The 17,833-nt window shown below is 47.1% G+C and overlaps 1 protein-coding gene across 6 annotated transcripts in view; it reads left to right on the top strand.

The window, feature by feature from the left end:
• Nucleotides 1-1,204: 1,204 nt before the first annotated feature.
• Nucleotides 1,205-17,833, top strand: part of NBR1 (NBR1 autophagy cargo receptor) — a 129,864-nt gene continuing 113,235 nt past the window's right edge. For 5 of the 6 annotated variants that reach the window (XR_015050710.1, XR_015050708.1, XR_015050709.1 and 2 more), the window contains exons 1-4: nt 1,205-1,437; nt 9,330-9,389; nt 9,526-9,544; nt 11,169-11,191. Coding sequence is in view for 2 of the 6 variants with exons in the window: in XM_085852194.1 (XP_085708320.1) it covers nt 1,342-1,437; nt 9,330-9,389; nt 9,526-9,544; nt 11,169-11,191 (198 nt within the window). In the remaining 4 variants the exon portion in view is untranslated. The remainder of the gene's footprint in view (nt 1,438-9,329; nt 9,390-9,525; nt 9,545-11,168; nt 11,192-17,833) is intronic. The other variant, XM_085852196.1, reaches the window with a different exon arrangement.

Here is a 17,833-nt window from a genome sequence, read left to right as displayed (position 1 = left end):
TTCGCCATTTGGCTCCCTCAGGTACTCCTCCCTCTGGTACTCCTCCCTCTGACATTCCCTCCCCAGGTGTTTCCCCCACCAGGAACTCCACCCGGGAATGGTGGCGACGGAGCTGCCGCGTTCCGCCCGAGAGCGATCGAGGAGTCATCCCCGGCACGAGTCGAGGCTCCCCAAGCGGATCGGAAGCCTCCCTCAAGTGAAACCGCCATTTACTCCCGGAGAGGTCGACGGATAAAACCCCCTCGCCGACTCGATCTGTAAAGGGGATTATCGGCATCCCTCGGTGGCACCTTACCATGCTCCTATCACTCAAAATAATCCTCACTGCTTGAGATGTATACTCCTACAGCGTTGAAGTAATCATGGTGCGTCAGTTGAGCCTCTAGTTACATTTTAAAGACGGGGAGAATGTGATGAATTAAAGGATGTGACTCGCGATCACGTGACGCGCAGTCAGATCAAACCGTGATGCCGCGCGGTCGGTGGGGATTGTCCCCGGGGCATTGTCATTCACGGCGGTGGTTCACTCGGTGCTCGTTGAATGGTGGGAAGTGAGAGTACACCGGACTCCGTGATTATGCTGACTGATTGCTGATTTATTTTGCGGTGATCGACTGCACGTGTATTCCTTTATGTGTGTGTGTAGAATCGGCTTCGATCAAGTGAAATAAAGCCTTACACTCCGAAGGTTTTTCCCTCGCATTCACTTTAATTCATTCAATTATTTTTTTTTCCCCAAAGTTAATTTTAATAAAGATATCTCCCGCATCATCAAAAAATATTTTTTAATCGTGATTTACTTTTTTTTTGTTCGCTGATCCCGAATCCAGGCCGAAGTAACCGGAAATTGCGTCAAAAACCAAACACGATTTTTCTGATTATGTGGGTCTTCAAATCTCCAAGAAAGCAAACGAGTTAATAATTTTGATGAATAAAAATGGGAAACGAATAATGCATGATAGTATTTTTTAAAAAGAATTTTGATGAATAAATGTCTTAAAGAAAGGAAAATGAAATAAATTATATGATTATGAAGATTAATGTATTGATTGTGAAGAGAAAAACAATTGCGCCAAAAATGAATCGTTGAAGGACAAAATGAATGAATGAAGAAGAAGAGGAGGATTGTGTGTTGTTTGTTTTTTGTTCTTGTTGTTGTTGTTGTTGTTGTTTGAGGGTTTTTGTTTGTTTTGTGGTTTTTTTTCCTCTCCTCTTCCGGATGTGACGTCCTTCAAGATACAAGGGTGTTGTAAATATTCCAGGTTTGTTTTCCTCGGGTTTGTGTTTGTTTGGTTTTTCCTGCTCCATGCCACATCGACCTCCTGGAGTCCTCAGCTCGCCATGGCGGAGGATTTTGTGGTGACTGCTGTATGCGGCCGGCGGTTTGAGACTCTGCGTGTCGGATGCACCGAGTCCTGGGCCCAGTTCGCCGAACGGGTGCGTGTAGTTCGGTTGGCGGGTTTGAGATGTTTGCTTTGGGGTTGTTTTAGGAGGTTTAATCTGAAGAGGGAAGGGTGGGGGGTTGGGGGGGTCTTAACGCCCCCATCCACCCAATCACCATCGTGTGACAATTAAAATCGCTTGTTTTGTGATGATTATTATTCTTCCTCTTTATCTTTCATGTTGGAATGATATTCGGTCTCTTCCCGCGGGGTTGTCGTACTTGGGCACCTTGAACGACCCCTCTCCCCCCACACCTCGTTGTTGGTCTTTGGGGAGTCGAGGACATCGAAGGAGTAGGATCTCTCGGGGTCGGACATCCGGGAACTCGTACGCTCGCACTTCCGCATAGTAATGGGGCCGAAGGGGCGAACATCTCGGGCCGAAGGGGCGAACATCCCGGGCCGAAGGGGCGAACATCCCGGGCCGAAGGGGCGAACATCCCGGGCCGAAGGGGCGAACATCCCGGGCCGAAGGGGCGAACATCCCGGGCCGAAGGGGCGAACATCCCGGGCCGAAGGGGCGAACATCCCGGGCCGAAGGGGCGAACATCCCGGGCCGAAGGGGCGAACATCCCGGGCCGAAGGGGCGACCATCCCGGGCCGAAGGGGCGACCATCCCGGGCCGAAGGGGCGACCATCCCGGGCCGAAGGGGCGAACATCCCGGGCCGAAGGGGCGAACATCCCGGGCCGAAGGGGCGAACATCCCGGGCCGAAGGGGCGAACATCCCGGGCCGAAGGGGCGAACATCCCGGGCCGAAGGGGCGAACATCCCGGGCCGAAGGGGCGAACATCCCGGGCCGAAAGGGCGAACATCCCGGGCCGAAGGGGCGAACATCCCGGGCCGAAGGGGCGAACATCCCGGGCCGAAGGGGCGAACATCCCGGGCCGAAGGGGCGAACATCCCGGGCCGAAGGGGCGACCATCCCGGGCCGAAGGGGCGACCATCCCGGGCCGAAGGGGCGACCATCCCGGGCCGAAGGGGCGAACATCCCGGGCCGAAGGGGCGAACATCCCGGGCCGAAGGGGCGAACATCCCGGGCCGAAGGGGCGAACATCCCGGGCCGAAGGGGCGAACATCCCGGGCCGAAGGGGCGAACATCCCGGGCCGAAGGGGCGAACATCCCGGGCCGAAGGGGCGAACATCCCGGGCCGAAGGGGCGAACATCCCGGGCCGAAGGGGCGAACATCCCGGGCCGAAGGGGCGAACATCCCGGGCCGAAGGGGCGAACATCCCGGGCCGAAGGGGCGAACATCCCGGGCCGAAGGGGCGAACATCCCGGGCCGAAGGGGCGAACATCCCGGGCCGAAGGGGCGAACATCCCGGGCCGAAGGGGCGAACATCCCGGGCCGAAGGGGCGAACATCCCGGGCCGAAGGGGCGAACATCCCGGGCCGAAGGGGCGAACATCCCGGGCCGAAGGGGCGAACATCCCGGGCCGAAGGGGCGACCATCCCGGGCCGAAGGGGCGACCATCCCGGGCCGAAGGGGCGACCATCCCGGGCCGAAGGGGCGACCATCCCGGGCCGAAGGGGCGACCATCCCGGGCCGAAGGGGCGACCATCCCGGGCCGAAGGGGCGACCATCCCGGGCCGAAGGGGCGACCATCCCGGGCCGAAGGGGCGACCATCCCGGGCCGAAGGGGCGACCATCCCGGGCCGAAGGGGCGACCATCCCGGGCCGAAGGGGCGACCATCCCGGGCCGAAGGGGCGAACATCCCGGGCCCAAGGGGCGAACATCCCGGGCCCAAGGGGCGAACATCCCGGGCCCAAGGGGCGAACATCCCGGGCCCAAGGGGCGAACATCCCGGGCCCAAGGGGCGAACATCCCGGGCCCAAGGGGCGAACATCCCGGGCCCAAGGGGCGAACATCCCGGGCCCAAGGGGCGAACATCCCGGGCCCAAGGGGCGAACATCCCGGGCCCAAGGGGCGAACATCCCGGGCCCAAGGGGCGAACATCCCGGGCCGAAGGGGCGAACATCCCGGGCCGAAGGGGCGAACATCCCGGGCCGAAGGGCCGAACATCCCGGGCCGAAGGGCCGAACATCGCGGGCCGAAGGGGCGAACATCGCGGGCCGAACATCCCTGGCCGAAGGGGCGAACATTCCGGGCCGAAGGGGCGAACATCGCGGGCCGAAGGGGCGAACATCGCGGGCCGAAGGGGCGAACGCCCTGAGCCGAACATCCCGGGCCGAAGGGGGCGAACATCCCGGGCCGAAGGGGCAAACATCGCGGGCCGAACATCCCTGGCCGAAGGGGCGAACATCCTGGGGCGAACATTTCGGGCCGAACATCGCGGGCCGAAGGGGCGAACACCCTGAGCCGAACATCCCGGGCCGAAGGATATCTCTCTCATCCGTGCATGTTTCTGTGCTCAATGGCAGTGCCGACACATATTATCGATGTGAGCAGAATATCACCATCAATAATTAAGTAATAGTTTGCAACTAACGATAGTTAAGTTTAATAAGCTGAGTTCTGACTGAAACCTAGTGGTCTAGACATTTTAATTTGGACCCCAGTCCCTACTTCTGTAATCAAACAGATAATGTGTTGTGATTGAGTGTTCGATATTAAAATTAAAGTAAATTCATTCAAATAAATATTTTCCTCATTGAAATTTACGGATCTTAGCCTGGTGTTGGCGTAGTGGTTAGGGTAGCGGCTTGGGATCCAAAAGGTCCTGAGTTCAAGCCCCGTTGGCCGCTTGAATGAATACACACCAGGAGGTTGACTCAGCCTGTCATCCTTCCGAGGTCGGCGAAATGAGTACCAGTATACTGGGCCCGGTGTATACTCCGGTTAAAATAGGTGTACCATATCCCTGTGTGTCGTAAGAGGCGACCAGGGTTACGTCAGGAAGGGTATCCGGCGTAAAACCTGTGCCAAATCACAATGCGGATCATAACTGATGATCCGCTGTGGCGACCCCGAACGGGAGCAGCCGAAAGAAGAAGAATTGAACTTTACGGATCTTACCTGGCGTTCTGATTAGGTAGCCATCTCAACATGTCGGGATACTCCACCCTTGGCCATTCTCGTAGGTTGTTACTCCAGGTGTCTGCGGGGTGCTGATATGGAAAATAATCAAGTATGATCAATCCCAATTTCACGCAATACCTTGCTCCTTGCCAAATCCGAGCTTGGCAAGTTTTTACATATGTTATGATGTGACAATTCCAAAATGGTACAAATTCAACGACGAGAGGTAGATAAACGACTTCAGTTTACGCAGTGATTTGAGAGACGTGCTACTGTTATGGATTTGGAAGCCTCCTGCACACAGACAGTCAGCATTCCCCGCAGTTCAGTTATTTTGATAAGTATGTGTTTATAGTTAGGGTCCCGTCCCTTATGTCTGATGGGAATTTCATGTGTGCGCTGCTGGTTTCTTTTATCGTCTGTTTTTTTTTTACATCTTGAAGCCGCACAACGCCAACAAAACCCTCGCTTCACTCCTCCTTCCACTCTGCGGGCGAACAAGCGCTTCACCCGCCGAGCTTTCACTACTTCGCACCATCGACGCCTTTGCCCACGAGCGTTCGACCACGGACGTAAGCGGAGGTTTCCTCACCTCAGAGCTACGACTCCACACAGGAAAGGAGGGGATTCTACCCTGTCCAATCCGGGAAAAGATCACCTCAGGACTAACCCCACCCCAACGAGATGAAATGTCCCCCCCCCCGACCAATCCAGAGGCAAGATACCTCAGAGCAGTTCCCTCCACCCACGCAGGGGAGGGATAAGAAGAGAGCGAGCGGTGAGGAAGGGTTGGTCTGGTCTTGCCGGTCCTTTGGGTGTGTGAGCCTCTTGGAGTCTGTCTGGAGTATGACTTCTCCAGGGTTCCTTGGTCGTGTTGGTGCTCGTGGTGGTCGATCGTTGTTCGAGGCTGGCCGGGTCGTTCGTGGATCCTGGCTGCGCTCATTTGGATTCTCGATCGTGGGTTCGAGTCCCACTGTAGTGGGTTGTGTTGGAGGGTTCGAGTTGGGGATCCCCGTTCCCCTCCACGGATGCCGAGCCCCACATGTGCGGGCCTAAGGAACCGGGCCAGACCCTGACTCCCCAGCTGACCTATCCTCCTCGGCTGGTGTGTGTGTGTGTGTGTGTGTGTGTGTGTGTGTGTGTGTGTGTGTGTGTGTGTGTGTGTGTGTGTGTGTGTGTGTGTGTGTGTGTGTGTGTGTGTCATGTTTCTTGTGGAGTTCTACTGGAGTGTTCTGATGTGGAGTGTGATATACCAAAATGATCATCATGATATCCTGACTTGATTAGGCTAATTGACTACAAAGAAACCGAAAGAATTCCCATGTTTTAAGTGCACGCCACATTAAGGTGTATGGAGCTCCTTCCACCATGGCATGGCATTCCAATTGCAAAAGAAAAAATAACAAAAATAATGTTAACATTGTGACAAAGCATATATAAATTAATACTAAAAATATTTACAACCATAATAATTGTAGTATCATTTCGCAATTATAATAACGAACGTATAACTCCCTCCCTCTCCTCTCTCTCCTCTCTCTCCCCTCCTCCACCCATCCCCCCTCTCCTCCACCCATCCCTCCCTTCATACACTCCTCACTCCCCTCCTCCACGCCCTCACTCCTCTCCTCCACATCCTCACTCCCCCACCCCAACTTGGCCAAGCACATCTGGGCTTGGTGGAAGGCAAGTTAAAATGCTGAAGCAGGATAGCAGACAGGTATGCTGCAAGGCCATAAAGCCCAATGAAAATTTGGTCCAATGTACCAACGGGTCCACTTGTGATGTGAAATAAAGGAGATGGCGGTACGTTCGGACCAACTGAGTCGATTCGCACCCTCGTCTCTTGAACACTCCAACAAGGAGTGTTTGAGATGTTAAGATTAGCCAAATGTACGAGTGAAGATTGTTAATAATTTTTTTCCCCCACAAAGAGGGTTTTTTTTCCTCCACAAACACCAATTTCTGTAACGCACATTTATAGTTATTAATTACCATTTTCTGTAAATTTTGAAACTATAACTTTAACAAGTGGGAAAATGATGTTTGTTTAAAGTCGGTAAAATGTTTAGTTCATCAGCAAGAAATAACTTTACTGTGTTTTTTTTCCCCAGAATAAATCAAAATTGACTTTAAACCCTCAACAATGAGTATACGTACTATGTTTTAATATACGTTATAAAATTCCCTTCCTCTCCTATTTCTGAAAACGTAAACCTTATTATTTAATTATTTTTTTTGATCACGGATCCCTTGATGGTTCGGGCCCTCAGTCGGTGCCCGAATGCTGTCTACCCCTGCAAGGAGCTGATACTGGAGGTCCCCCACCTTTTGGGTGCTATCTTTGTAATATGAAAGCTAAATCTTGAACAGTCAACAAAATTCAGCCGATCACAGCCGTGATCTAATCGGGTTGAGATAATGTCATGAGGAATAGACATCTGCAATATGAAAGCTAAATGTTCAACGGTTTTTGAAATATCGTGTCCGCTATAATACATGGACAGATGATCGGTCGGTCGGAGCTCATTTTAATGTCCCCATCTCCGACCTTGTCGGAGGGGTTGGAGACAATTTTTATTCTCTGAATCCTTCCCCCTATGTCACATATGTCTCATGGTGATGACGTCAGTACTGTGCTGTGCTACTCACTTTCCGTATAAACATCCTGTTGTTCCACTTGAAATATAGTGAGTATCAAACCCATCAGCTCGCATGAAGCTTCACAAAATATTTCATGCAGTTGTAGAGGTGTTTCAAACTCGATTAAGCTTCAAGAATGATATAAGAAAAGTTGATGTGTCAGGTCACGATATTGACCACGTGATGGTGCTTTGGGAACCTGTCCAAGAATTGGAAGCACTTTCCTGAGCAAACACGTTACTGCACATACTAACAGCTTGATTGGTAACGGACTTGTATTTGGCTCTTTGTGTACTTAAACCCATGGCATCTGTCATCTTTACCCCACACACTTGAAGCGAAAAGTGGGGTTAAGCAAATTTTTTTTATGTCTGTCCGTCTCTCCATCTGTCTACAAACATCATTTCTGATCGAGGAACAACTTTATTTCAATCAAATATTGTATTTTGAATATGAAGAGGAAGACAAGTTTGCTGTTTAACAGTAACCCTGGACTTTGTCTTTAATTTCCTCACTCCTCTCTGGCAGTCAAACAAAATTGTTCATCATTCCATTCAGGATACCTGTTTTTAAGGATGCCACAAAGGACACAAACAACAGGCATAAATAACTAATGTAAGGTGGTGTAAAAGCCATGATAAGTAAGGTAACTAGAAGGGCACTCGGAAGAACGCATACCTCCGCCCCATAATGCCTGATCCACGAGAACACATCTGGCCCATACATTTTTGAAATATCATGCTTTATCGTTTTTGAGCCCCTTTCTCTCAATGGTGAGAATCACTTTCGAAATTTGAGTAGTCTGATCATTCAGATCTTCGCCAAAATTGAATCAATTCTTCCTTGTCACACACCCAACCTGTCCACCAAGTTTCATCCGAATCCGTCCACAACTTTTTGAGATATCGTGGTATGTATCATTTTTGGCCCGATTTATCAATGGTGAAGAATCACTTAAAAAAATTATCAGATCCGGATCTGCATCTTCACCAACAAAATTTAATCAGAATCTGTCCACAACTTTTTGAGATATCTTGTACACAAACAGACAAAAAAAGGGTGAAAACATAACCTCCTTCACCTTTGGTTGTGGAGGTAATAATAAGTAAGATGGTGATGCCATAAACGACTGCATCATCGGTGGTAAATTTCTGAATTTTTTTTTTCCGATAACCTTTATTTTCTTTTCATTGGAATTATATACTTGAACACTGGAGAACACAAATCACTTTGTTGGCACTTTCAAAACCCTTCCATTTCACAGTACTTGGACAAAATATTATGGCATTTTACATAATCTTGACCATTCAAATTTGCTGCTCGCAGACCCCACCCATGTCCTTTTTTCTAAAGACGGATGTTTGTTCTGTGCGGATTATGCGGTTTTACCGTGCGAGACATAATCTGCGGCAATGCTCACCATAACAGTCAGGATGTGTGTATATGTATATGTATATTCGTTAGTTTTCAGATCTACTGTAATCTATATATCCCAGCAAGGCTCTGCATTTTTAATTGGAGTCCCTGATGTGAGCAAAACACCCGACAGCTGATATGTGTTTGTGGCTTTGTCAAATTTACTCATGTCGTTTGCATAATCTTCTTTTTCCACAAGAATTGTGCAAATATCCCATGCATGATCTGAGCTGAATGCTTGGACAGAAATGTTATCCTCTTGACCCTGAATGCCATTGCATGCGTTTTGACCCACTTGTTGGGCATTTTAATGCTGTTTTGTTTAGCATTGAACATTCAACACAGCAGCTTCACAAATGCTGTGGAAACCAAAGCCCTTACTTGGCAGCATCATCAACATGGTAGCTGAGTTTTGGCTTTGCCAAATAGGCAACAAACTATTTTTCTTATAAAATGGCGCTTGACCTGGTTTTGCTATTCCATAAATTATTTTTGAAATCACTGGAAACATCTGCTCCCTATGGGAGTGGCCACGGGTATGTGTGCCCCATAAAACGCCATGATAAGCTATTTATACACTTTAACACAGATTTTTTCCCAAGCTGGAAAAACCCCTTGTGGAGTGAGGCAAATGAAGTCACGACAACCTCCATCGTGTGACCCTTTTTCTCTGGTTTGGTTGACATTGGATAAGTAATCACCGAATGTGTTACAGACAGCCAGACATCAAATTGCATATTTAGTATGATGATAATTATGCAAGCCTGCTGAGTTTATACATATGGAGGATACTTGCACTTCAATGGATTATAAGTGCACAGTCATTTCCTGCCCGTTTCCACTCCAGGTCCAAAAGGTGCTGGCTGTTCAGGGAACGCTGCGGTACACTGATGATGAAGGGGATGAGGTGAGACGTGTGGCCGAGTTGTCGTGCTCGTATTCACTTTGATCATATTTGCTCCATTGCCTTTTATTGTTGAACCTCAGGAATGTTGTACACTTTATCTGTGCCATGAGTGCCTTCCACCCTTCTTTTCTCACAGGTATTTGTTGACACTGCAGGTAAATATATTGTTGTTACTCCCACAACCCTTTCCAATCTGCGATATGCAATGTACTTGTAATGATGTAGATAATCCATAATGATGTCATAAATCAGCATATCATGCTATGAAGTTGTGAATGTACTCAAGGCTGTGATTTATTTATTTATTTTTATTTTCATAACTTGATGAATTAACTTTTATAAGTATATCGTTGCATTGGCATTTTAATGGCAGGTCTGCCATGTTTTATGAATAAAGTCCTACATAGCCTGGTGTTGGCTCAGCGGTTAGGGTGGCGGCTTGGGATCCTAGGGTCCTGAGTTCAAGCCCCGTTGGGCCACTGAATTAATACACCAGGGGGTTGACTCAGCCTGTCATCCTTCCGAGGTCGGCGGAATGAGTACCAGTTCCAGTGTGTGTGTGTACTGGTAGAGGGGCACTGCATCAGCGACACAGTCACGCTTCAACAAATGATAGCTACCCCGGCAGCTAAGCTGCCATACGACCACCACCACCAATAAAGTCCTAAACATTACCAAATTAGGATCTAAATTGCAAACGCAAACAAAGCAAAAAATATTTTCAATTTGACCGTTGATTAATGAAAATGTTTAAAGTGTGATGCACTTGCATTATGAATCCGACTATTAATTTTCAATTTGTCACTGGCTTTGACACCAATACAAATATTTATTACAGACCCAAGGCTTCAAAAAGCTACGTACAGTATATCGAACAAACAGTTTCAAATGGAGCATCTCGCCACCATTAGAGCATTTAAATTGCATCACATGTGGCAACAAATGCGAATTGTTACTCCCAGCTTGCCGGCTCGATGACAGAAAAAGCCATATTGCATTTTTGCCATTTCCATCCCGACCACGTTTAGAAACCTGTGCGGGCATGGGCAATTTGCGAGAGATTTAGAAATGATTAATTCATCACAGCTTTGATGCATGAAAATCGATTGTGTAAAAGAAAAAAAGATCATCATCCATCATCCATCATCCATCATCCATCATCCCTGCCAAAGCAGTTACTAGGCTACAATCCTGGCTGGGACATCACTTCGCCTCAGGAAGTCAGGGCAGGAATTTGTAATTTGATCAGGGTACCGACGATAGCTCTCCTAATCATCACAAAGAACACCATGGGAACTTTGACATCCACGAACGAATGCTGGCAGACGTTACTCACATTTAGCATCTATCCGAGGGACAACACACACATTGATGAATCATCCTGCCGATGAAACACCAGGATGACAGTTTATAGCTGGGTCGAGTTTCAAACCCAAGTTGAGACGGAGAGGCGAGTGTGTGTACCCCTCGGCCATCCTCTCAGCCCAATATTCTTGAGCATGTATTGCGGTGAAATTGTTGTAATACATTCAAACTAAAGCATATTCAGTATTATGATGATGCATTCTTTTGCATAAAAAAATACATTTGTGTTTACTTTGTGTTTGGCTTTATGTTGGAACAAACATTGCATTGGTATTTTTATTCCTAGGTTTGTCAGCTTTGTAATGGTGGGGGTTGCTTTCCAGCTCTCAAGTAACTTCCTGTGTTGGAGTGTTACTTGTGCAACATGGTGCTGTCAGTTTGTTTATTTATTTTTATTGTTGTTGTCATTTACAGAGGAGTATGAAGAGGCATTGAAGGTAATCCTATTGCATGTCTTATCCAGAGTTTTCTTGATCATTTCTTTTCTGTTTTCTGTGCGTATAATAAGTGCTTCCGAACTCGCTCAGGTAATAATGTGTCGCCATATTTGCAATAATAGGGAGATGTGATTTGGAATGAGTTTGTAAACCACCTTTATTGGCACAAAACCCGATTTTTATAACCAGAACCTGTCAGACGCTGTCGCATGACTGTGGCTTCTCGGGATGGATACAAAGGATCAAAAAGTAATTTAACACTCAAAAGTTGTCATCTTTTATTTTTTTGTAATATCCTCAATCTCTTGCTAGATTGGGTTGCTGGCTTTATATCCTCTTTATCAATGGATTCTTTAATTTGCAATCTAATGTTCATTTGCATAATGAGCCCAATTCATAATTGAATGTGATTTAGTCAGAGGGACCAGAGACGAGACAGCTCATTGGCTGGCTTGCTTTGAAATCAACATATACTTTAAGGGTGAAATTCCCTGTGTAATCTGTTTCGTGTGCGGTGTTGCCTATAATTACAAGTTGCTGGTTGAGTGGGTCGTTTGAGTAAGTAGGTGTTGTGATGAAACCTCCCTCTTGACTTTAAAGCTAATGGTTCACAACCTTCTCATATCTACGCACTATGCTCAGCACTTATTGACATTCTTTACATCTCATCTATACCTGTAGTCCGGGAGCAAAAGGCAGATATTTTAGTGAACCTGGTTTTTCCGGATAAAGTTTTTTCTTCTATGCTGTTTCTTGTAGCTCTTCATGATTCAGGGGGGTAACCGTTCGTAACCCTTGGGCAATTTGCTATATTAACCCTTTTATGCCGGTTATACCCAAATGCGCACCAAAGTACTATTTTCTGCGATATCTTGTAAATATCTGTGACCAAAAGTCATCACATTTATTTTTCATCATTATTATTATTCACAAGGCAAGTATTTTACAGCTGATTTGGACACAATTTGCCCAAACTTGATGATTATTAACCCTTTCCTGGCATGCCTAGGGGATCATATATACCCCAAACGTGGGCCTACATTTCCTGCTTTGATCTGTTTATCACCCATACATATTAACATAGTGTATTGGCTGAGAGACTTCATTAGTTAGTTAAACTGACAAAAGGTGGCACCATTGCATTGTTTCAGATATTAGAAGCACATGGCTGGGCACCACTCCCACTCTGCTGTGCAGGTTTGTCATGGAATAGGCTACCAGACTTCCAGTTGTCAAGCTTTATATGAAGTAGTTCGTAAAATACAATCTCCAGATTAAAATACTAGACAAATTCAGATTGTATAAATTTAGTTTTTACAATGACAGTTATCAAAATGGGCATGACAGTTGTTGTTGGGTGCTGCCCTCTTTTAGCAGGGAACCGTACTAATAAATGTGAACCTTTGTACGGTACTAGTATTCAGGCACAGTTATAAAATGCTTTCTCCCAGATTAGAATCTATTTTTTGACATTTATTTTCAGGGTTGACATTTTATGGAGTCCGATCAGGAAAGATGTTTCTTCCAGTGGAAGTTTCGCTGTGAAACGAAGAAAGACCCATTAATCACCATAACCGCTGTTCGAATAAGTAATATCACACGATGTAGCAAGATCTATGGTGATGGGAAGCATTGAACCAGAATAGTGAACTTACTATAAAATGCCATAAAACCTGTGTGTCTACATATACAAGCAGTAGACAAACAGATCGTTGCAAACGGCAGAATGACAGAGAAGCAGACTCTGTAATACCTCGGAAAGTCACAAGACAGTCCCTGTCAAAACCTGGTGGTAAAACGTTCAACTTCAGACAGCACTGTTTATTCTGTGGGGATCATTGTGACATTGAAAAGGACAAAAGGCACCCATCTAGGTGGAGAGCAGCATATTTATGTCGAGAAATTGACACCAAACAGTCTTTACTGGAGATAAGTGAAAAGAGAAATGATGCTGCTGCAGCGAGTGTTCGACATCGTGTTGAAGGGGCAGTCAGTGATCTGCATGCGGCAGATGTCTTACCACGCTGACTGTCGGCAGAGGTTTGTCTCATTTCGTGCATTACCTGGTGAATGTGAAACGAAAGGTGCACAGGCAGATGATGACCTTCCCTTTGAGTTTCTTGATCTGACGCTTACGAAGGACAGGTCGAGAATGTGAAACTCAGTGGAACTGTTCACAGCCTATTAAGATGATGTGAAACTGGCCCCAGAATATGTTCTTGAAATGATCAGGTGTGATTGCAAAAGTGAAAGTCCCTGTAATTCGAGAAGGTGTGGTTGTCAAGTCAGAGCGTCTGCCTTGCACAATTTTCTGTACCTGCTATGCAGTTGGCTGCTCACGTGTGCAGTCGCAAGGTTTGAGGAGATTGGGGAAGCAACTAGTAGTAGCAGATTATTTGTTTGTTTCACGAATTTAATTGATCTTACGGTAGGTCAAACTAAACACATTGAGTGTCTAAAGCCTGTATCTTACTGGGCTGCGACAGCTCGCGACTAGTTGGAGACACCAAATTGCGATAGAACAGTGATAATTTTCACTTGGAATCGCACTGAATTTATACTAAAACACATTTGTGTATGTCGCACGAATGTCCCACTAACTTCCGCCGAAATTTGGGATGAACTTCGCTTGGAGTTCGCATACATCTCGCACGACATTCGCGTGACGTTCAGGTGACAAAACTGAGATTTTTTTTTTTGGCACATGCAACTGTCGCGCGACGGTCACACGACTGTCGTGCGACCATCGCGCAAATGTCGTGCAACAGTTGCACGACAACTGTGCGTGACAATTGAGAAATCGGGACTATATATATATATATATATATATATATATATATATATATATATTTATATATATATATATATATATATATATTTATATATATATATATATATATATATATATATATATATATATATATATATATATATATATATATATATATATATTGTTGCGGATTCCGCGCCCGCCGGCGTGCTGACGGCCACGTAACTCGAATCGCGGCACGTCGCCCACCGGACGGACAATCCAGTCGTGACCCTCTCGGACTAACGCCGGGAACCAGTCACGGGTGGACCTTTCGGTCTCACCGCGATCGAGCCAATCAGCCCCCGCGTGGGATAGGGTTGCTCGCCAAATTCGACCTACCTAAGTACCCACGCGGAGGGTAGACCGGGCGATCGCACCTCGCCGCAGGTCGACTTCGGACACGGGCCACTTAAGCGACCCGTTCCGTACTATCAGAATAACCGAGCGGTGTTATCGTCGACCTCGACGGTTCGATTAATTATCGGGCGTATTCAGCCCACTACCAACCCTTTACGTGAAGCAAGATGGGGATTCAATAGCGGAAAAGACGAAGCGAAGCGGGAAACAGTTCAACACAAAGCACATTTATTCGCGGCACACGGGAGCACACATATACAATTCCACCAAAAGCACATAGAAAAAAACACAATGCAATTTACACAAAAAGCAAATGCAAAAGCGAAGACACAATGCAGAGCTAATACCGACTACCGAGCACACGGCAACACTTATACAATTTTACTTCACAGACGGCGCCGACAACACATACCCAAAACCAAGGAAAAGAATACCCTCAAGGATGAGGCGGGCCTGAGGCCGAGACCGGGTCGCGCCCACCCGTCTGGTGATGAGACGCGGAGCGGCGATGGTGCCTCAACTCCGCGGGCCTCGCGGACAGTGTCTGGTAGGGGGTGGGAAAGGGGCCCCCTTGGTCGCACTATCTCAGCGCGGGGGGAAACAGGAGGGGGGTTGCTGATGCTCGGGGTATAGAGGATTTTTATTATCCCGCGACGAGCGTCTCCACCTCGGCCAGGTCGCGCTGTCGGCCTCCCTGGGGTGCAGCTCCCGACGCGAGCACCCCCTCGTCTGGTGTCGCTGCCTTTCCACAGCTCCGTCCCCTCCGTTCCGACTCCAACGCACATGACGACCAGCTCCTTCCACCGCCCGCGAAGTCTTGACTCTCTGTTTCCGACTCTCCTACTCTCCTACTCTCCGCCTCTGGACTTTCCTACTCTCCGCCTCTGGACTCCCCTACTCTCCGCCTCTCGACTCCCCTACTCTCCGCCTCTGGACTCTCCTACTCTCCGCCTCTGGACTGACGAACACGGTCCTTTTATCCGCCCCGTAGCTTCGCCCTCTCATCTTTGACCCCCTCCCTTCGACCTTTCACCTCGCTCCCCATTGGCCCGAGAAAAAGTGGGCGTGAAGGCTTTTTGATCCATAAATTTGCATATATCGATCGCCCTGGGGGCGGAGCCAATTCGCCCCTCGCTCACCGATTGGACGGCAAAAAGTGGGCGTGTGTCGTTTTTGATCCGTTTTTGAAGCACAAAATCCGTGATTTTGTACACGCTGTTCGGCGCGCGCCCTGCACGAGTCCAACACCGGTACCCACAGCGGGGCAAGAACGGTGGCGATGCGACGGTTGCGAGGTGTGACGGGAAGGTCGTGGCGGTTGTGGTGAAGCGGCGTTGTGGTTGGTGGTTAATGTTGTGGTTGTGGTGGTAATCATGGCGGTTGGTCCAAAATAAAGATAGCAAAAGAAAAACGGCTATCCTGAAGAGTCGCAGCACGCATAAATGACATGTATTCCCACTAGACAACGGGTTTGGGCCTAACTACACATGTACTTACCGAGATACCTCACCTAAGGGACCTGAATGGTGGTTTGCGAATTTGGTAACCACAACAATATATATGGCCACTCCCTTCCAGCAATCATATTGTCAGTTCAGAAACGAGTAAGAGAGTACTACAATGGTGTGGGAGCTGTGCCCTGGCAGAACAGAATGGTGGGATTACAGGAGAATGCTGACCAAACCTGATTGTTCAAAGTGTTCTGTTACTTGTCAATGTTGCACCCTCAAACATTGTGTGTGACCCAATTATTCATCTGCCTTGATAGGGGCTTGTGGGTGTGACCATATTTTGTGTGTGACCTAATTTATGTAAAAATATGTGTGATGTGATTTATGAATGATGGGAAAGTGAAAAGTTTGCATTGAAGGCCATTACTCAGAACAGGAGAGGAAGAGGACAGACAATGCTGGTTTTACAATATGGAGTATGAGTTGTTTTTTTTTTTATTTTTTTATTTTTTTTTTTTTTTTTCCCCCCCCCCCCCCCCCCAAGTCATATCTGGATTGAACTATTGTGAATCTATCTACATTACATTGCATGTCACATTTGTCGCACCTTCTGACTCACGGAAACTAAATTCAGAAGGGTTCGAGACAACCCCGGCGACTCTGTGACTATTTTGAGATAAAATTTGTCGCACAAATTTTTTGAACATGATCAAAATTCCAGCGACACCAGAGCGACATCCTGCGACTCGCGCGAGGAAATTGAGAACCACCGCGAACGTTTCCAGACATTTTGGAGAATCCCGTTCGCATTTTGTCACGAGATGTCGCAGCCCAGTGAGATATAGGCTTAACCCAGACTATTTTGCATCGATATCAGCAGGTTGGAAAGCAAGAGATGACATTAAAATCCCATGCCATAATTTTGGAGTGGTTTTTGTGCAATAATGCGTCAAAGACCCCTGTTGTCTAAAGATGTTCAATTGTTTTGTGCCGGGTAAAATCAGTCAGGAAAGGGTTAATATTGAGTATTAAGTCATTATTCTATCTTTTAAGTTGTTTTTGGTTACCTTATTTGTGACTAAAGTAAGGATGAGGTGGTTATTGTGCAATCATATGTTGTCTCGGTTAAAATAGCCCGGAAAGGGTTAATACTGAGTAATTCACAATTGTTTTATATCTTAAGTTGTTTTTGGTAACATAATTTGTGAATAAACATCGACACAAGCAAATGTGATGATCTTGGTTGGGTTCATTGCAATATATAGTGAAAAAAAAAAACTTTTTTTTTTTTTTTTTTTCATTATTTATGTGTTTACCGGCACAAAAGGGTTTGTATAGCAAATTGCCCAAGGGTTGCAAATGGTCACCCCCCTGAATCATGAAGAGCTACCCCAAGACTATAAGAAACAGCAAAGAAAAAACTTTATCCGGCAAAACCAGGTTCACCCCCACTGCTCCCGGACTACTGTACCTTCTTGGCATTAAGCTTCCACCCTCCGTCATTTAGTTGTTCTCTGCGCAGATATTTTTGTATGTAAAAGAATCATCATCATCATCATCATCATCATCATCATCATCATCATCGTGCTGCCAAAGCAGTAACAAGGCGACAATTCTGGTCGGGTTGTCATTCCGACACAGGAAGTCAGGGCAGGAATTTGGAATTTGTTTGTGGTGCCAGTGCGAGCTCACCTACTCTTCATGAAGGACCCCATGGGATCTTTAACGTCCAACTAATGCTGGCAGATGGGAGGCACAGTTTAATGTCTATCCAAGGGATGGTACACACATTGATGAAACACCGGGATGACAGTTTATATCTGGGTCAGGATTCAAACCCAGGCAAGACAGCTTAAAGGCGAGTGTGTACTTCTCGGCTACTCTCAAGTCCCGAATAAGCGTGCATGCACGCTTATTTTTTTCGAAGTGAAAATCCCCCCTACACGGCCTCTATTCGGGTCCACACGCTTATTAAAAAATCGTTATTGCCACCCTCAGGTCATATTTACACCGGCGAGCGTG

The sequence above is a fragment of the Eptatretus burgeri genome, chromosome 13, assembly GCF_056783735.1.
Source record: "Eptatretus burgeri isolate ZD-2024b chromosome 13, Ebu_testis_v1, whole genome shotgun sequence".
In the NCBI taxonomy this organism is placed as follows: domain Eukaryota; kingdom Metazoa; phylum Chordata; class Myxini; order Myxiniformes; family Myxinidae; genus Eptatretus; species Eptatretus burgeri.
Note: the sequence above shows the minus strand (reverse complement) of the source record. Positions and strands in the feature narration are given on the sequence as shown.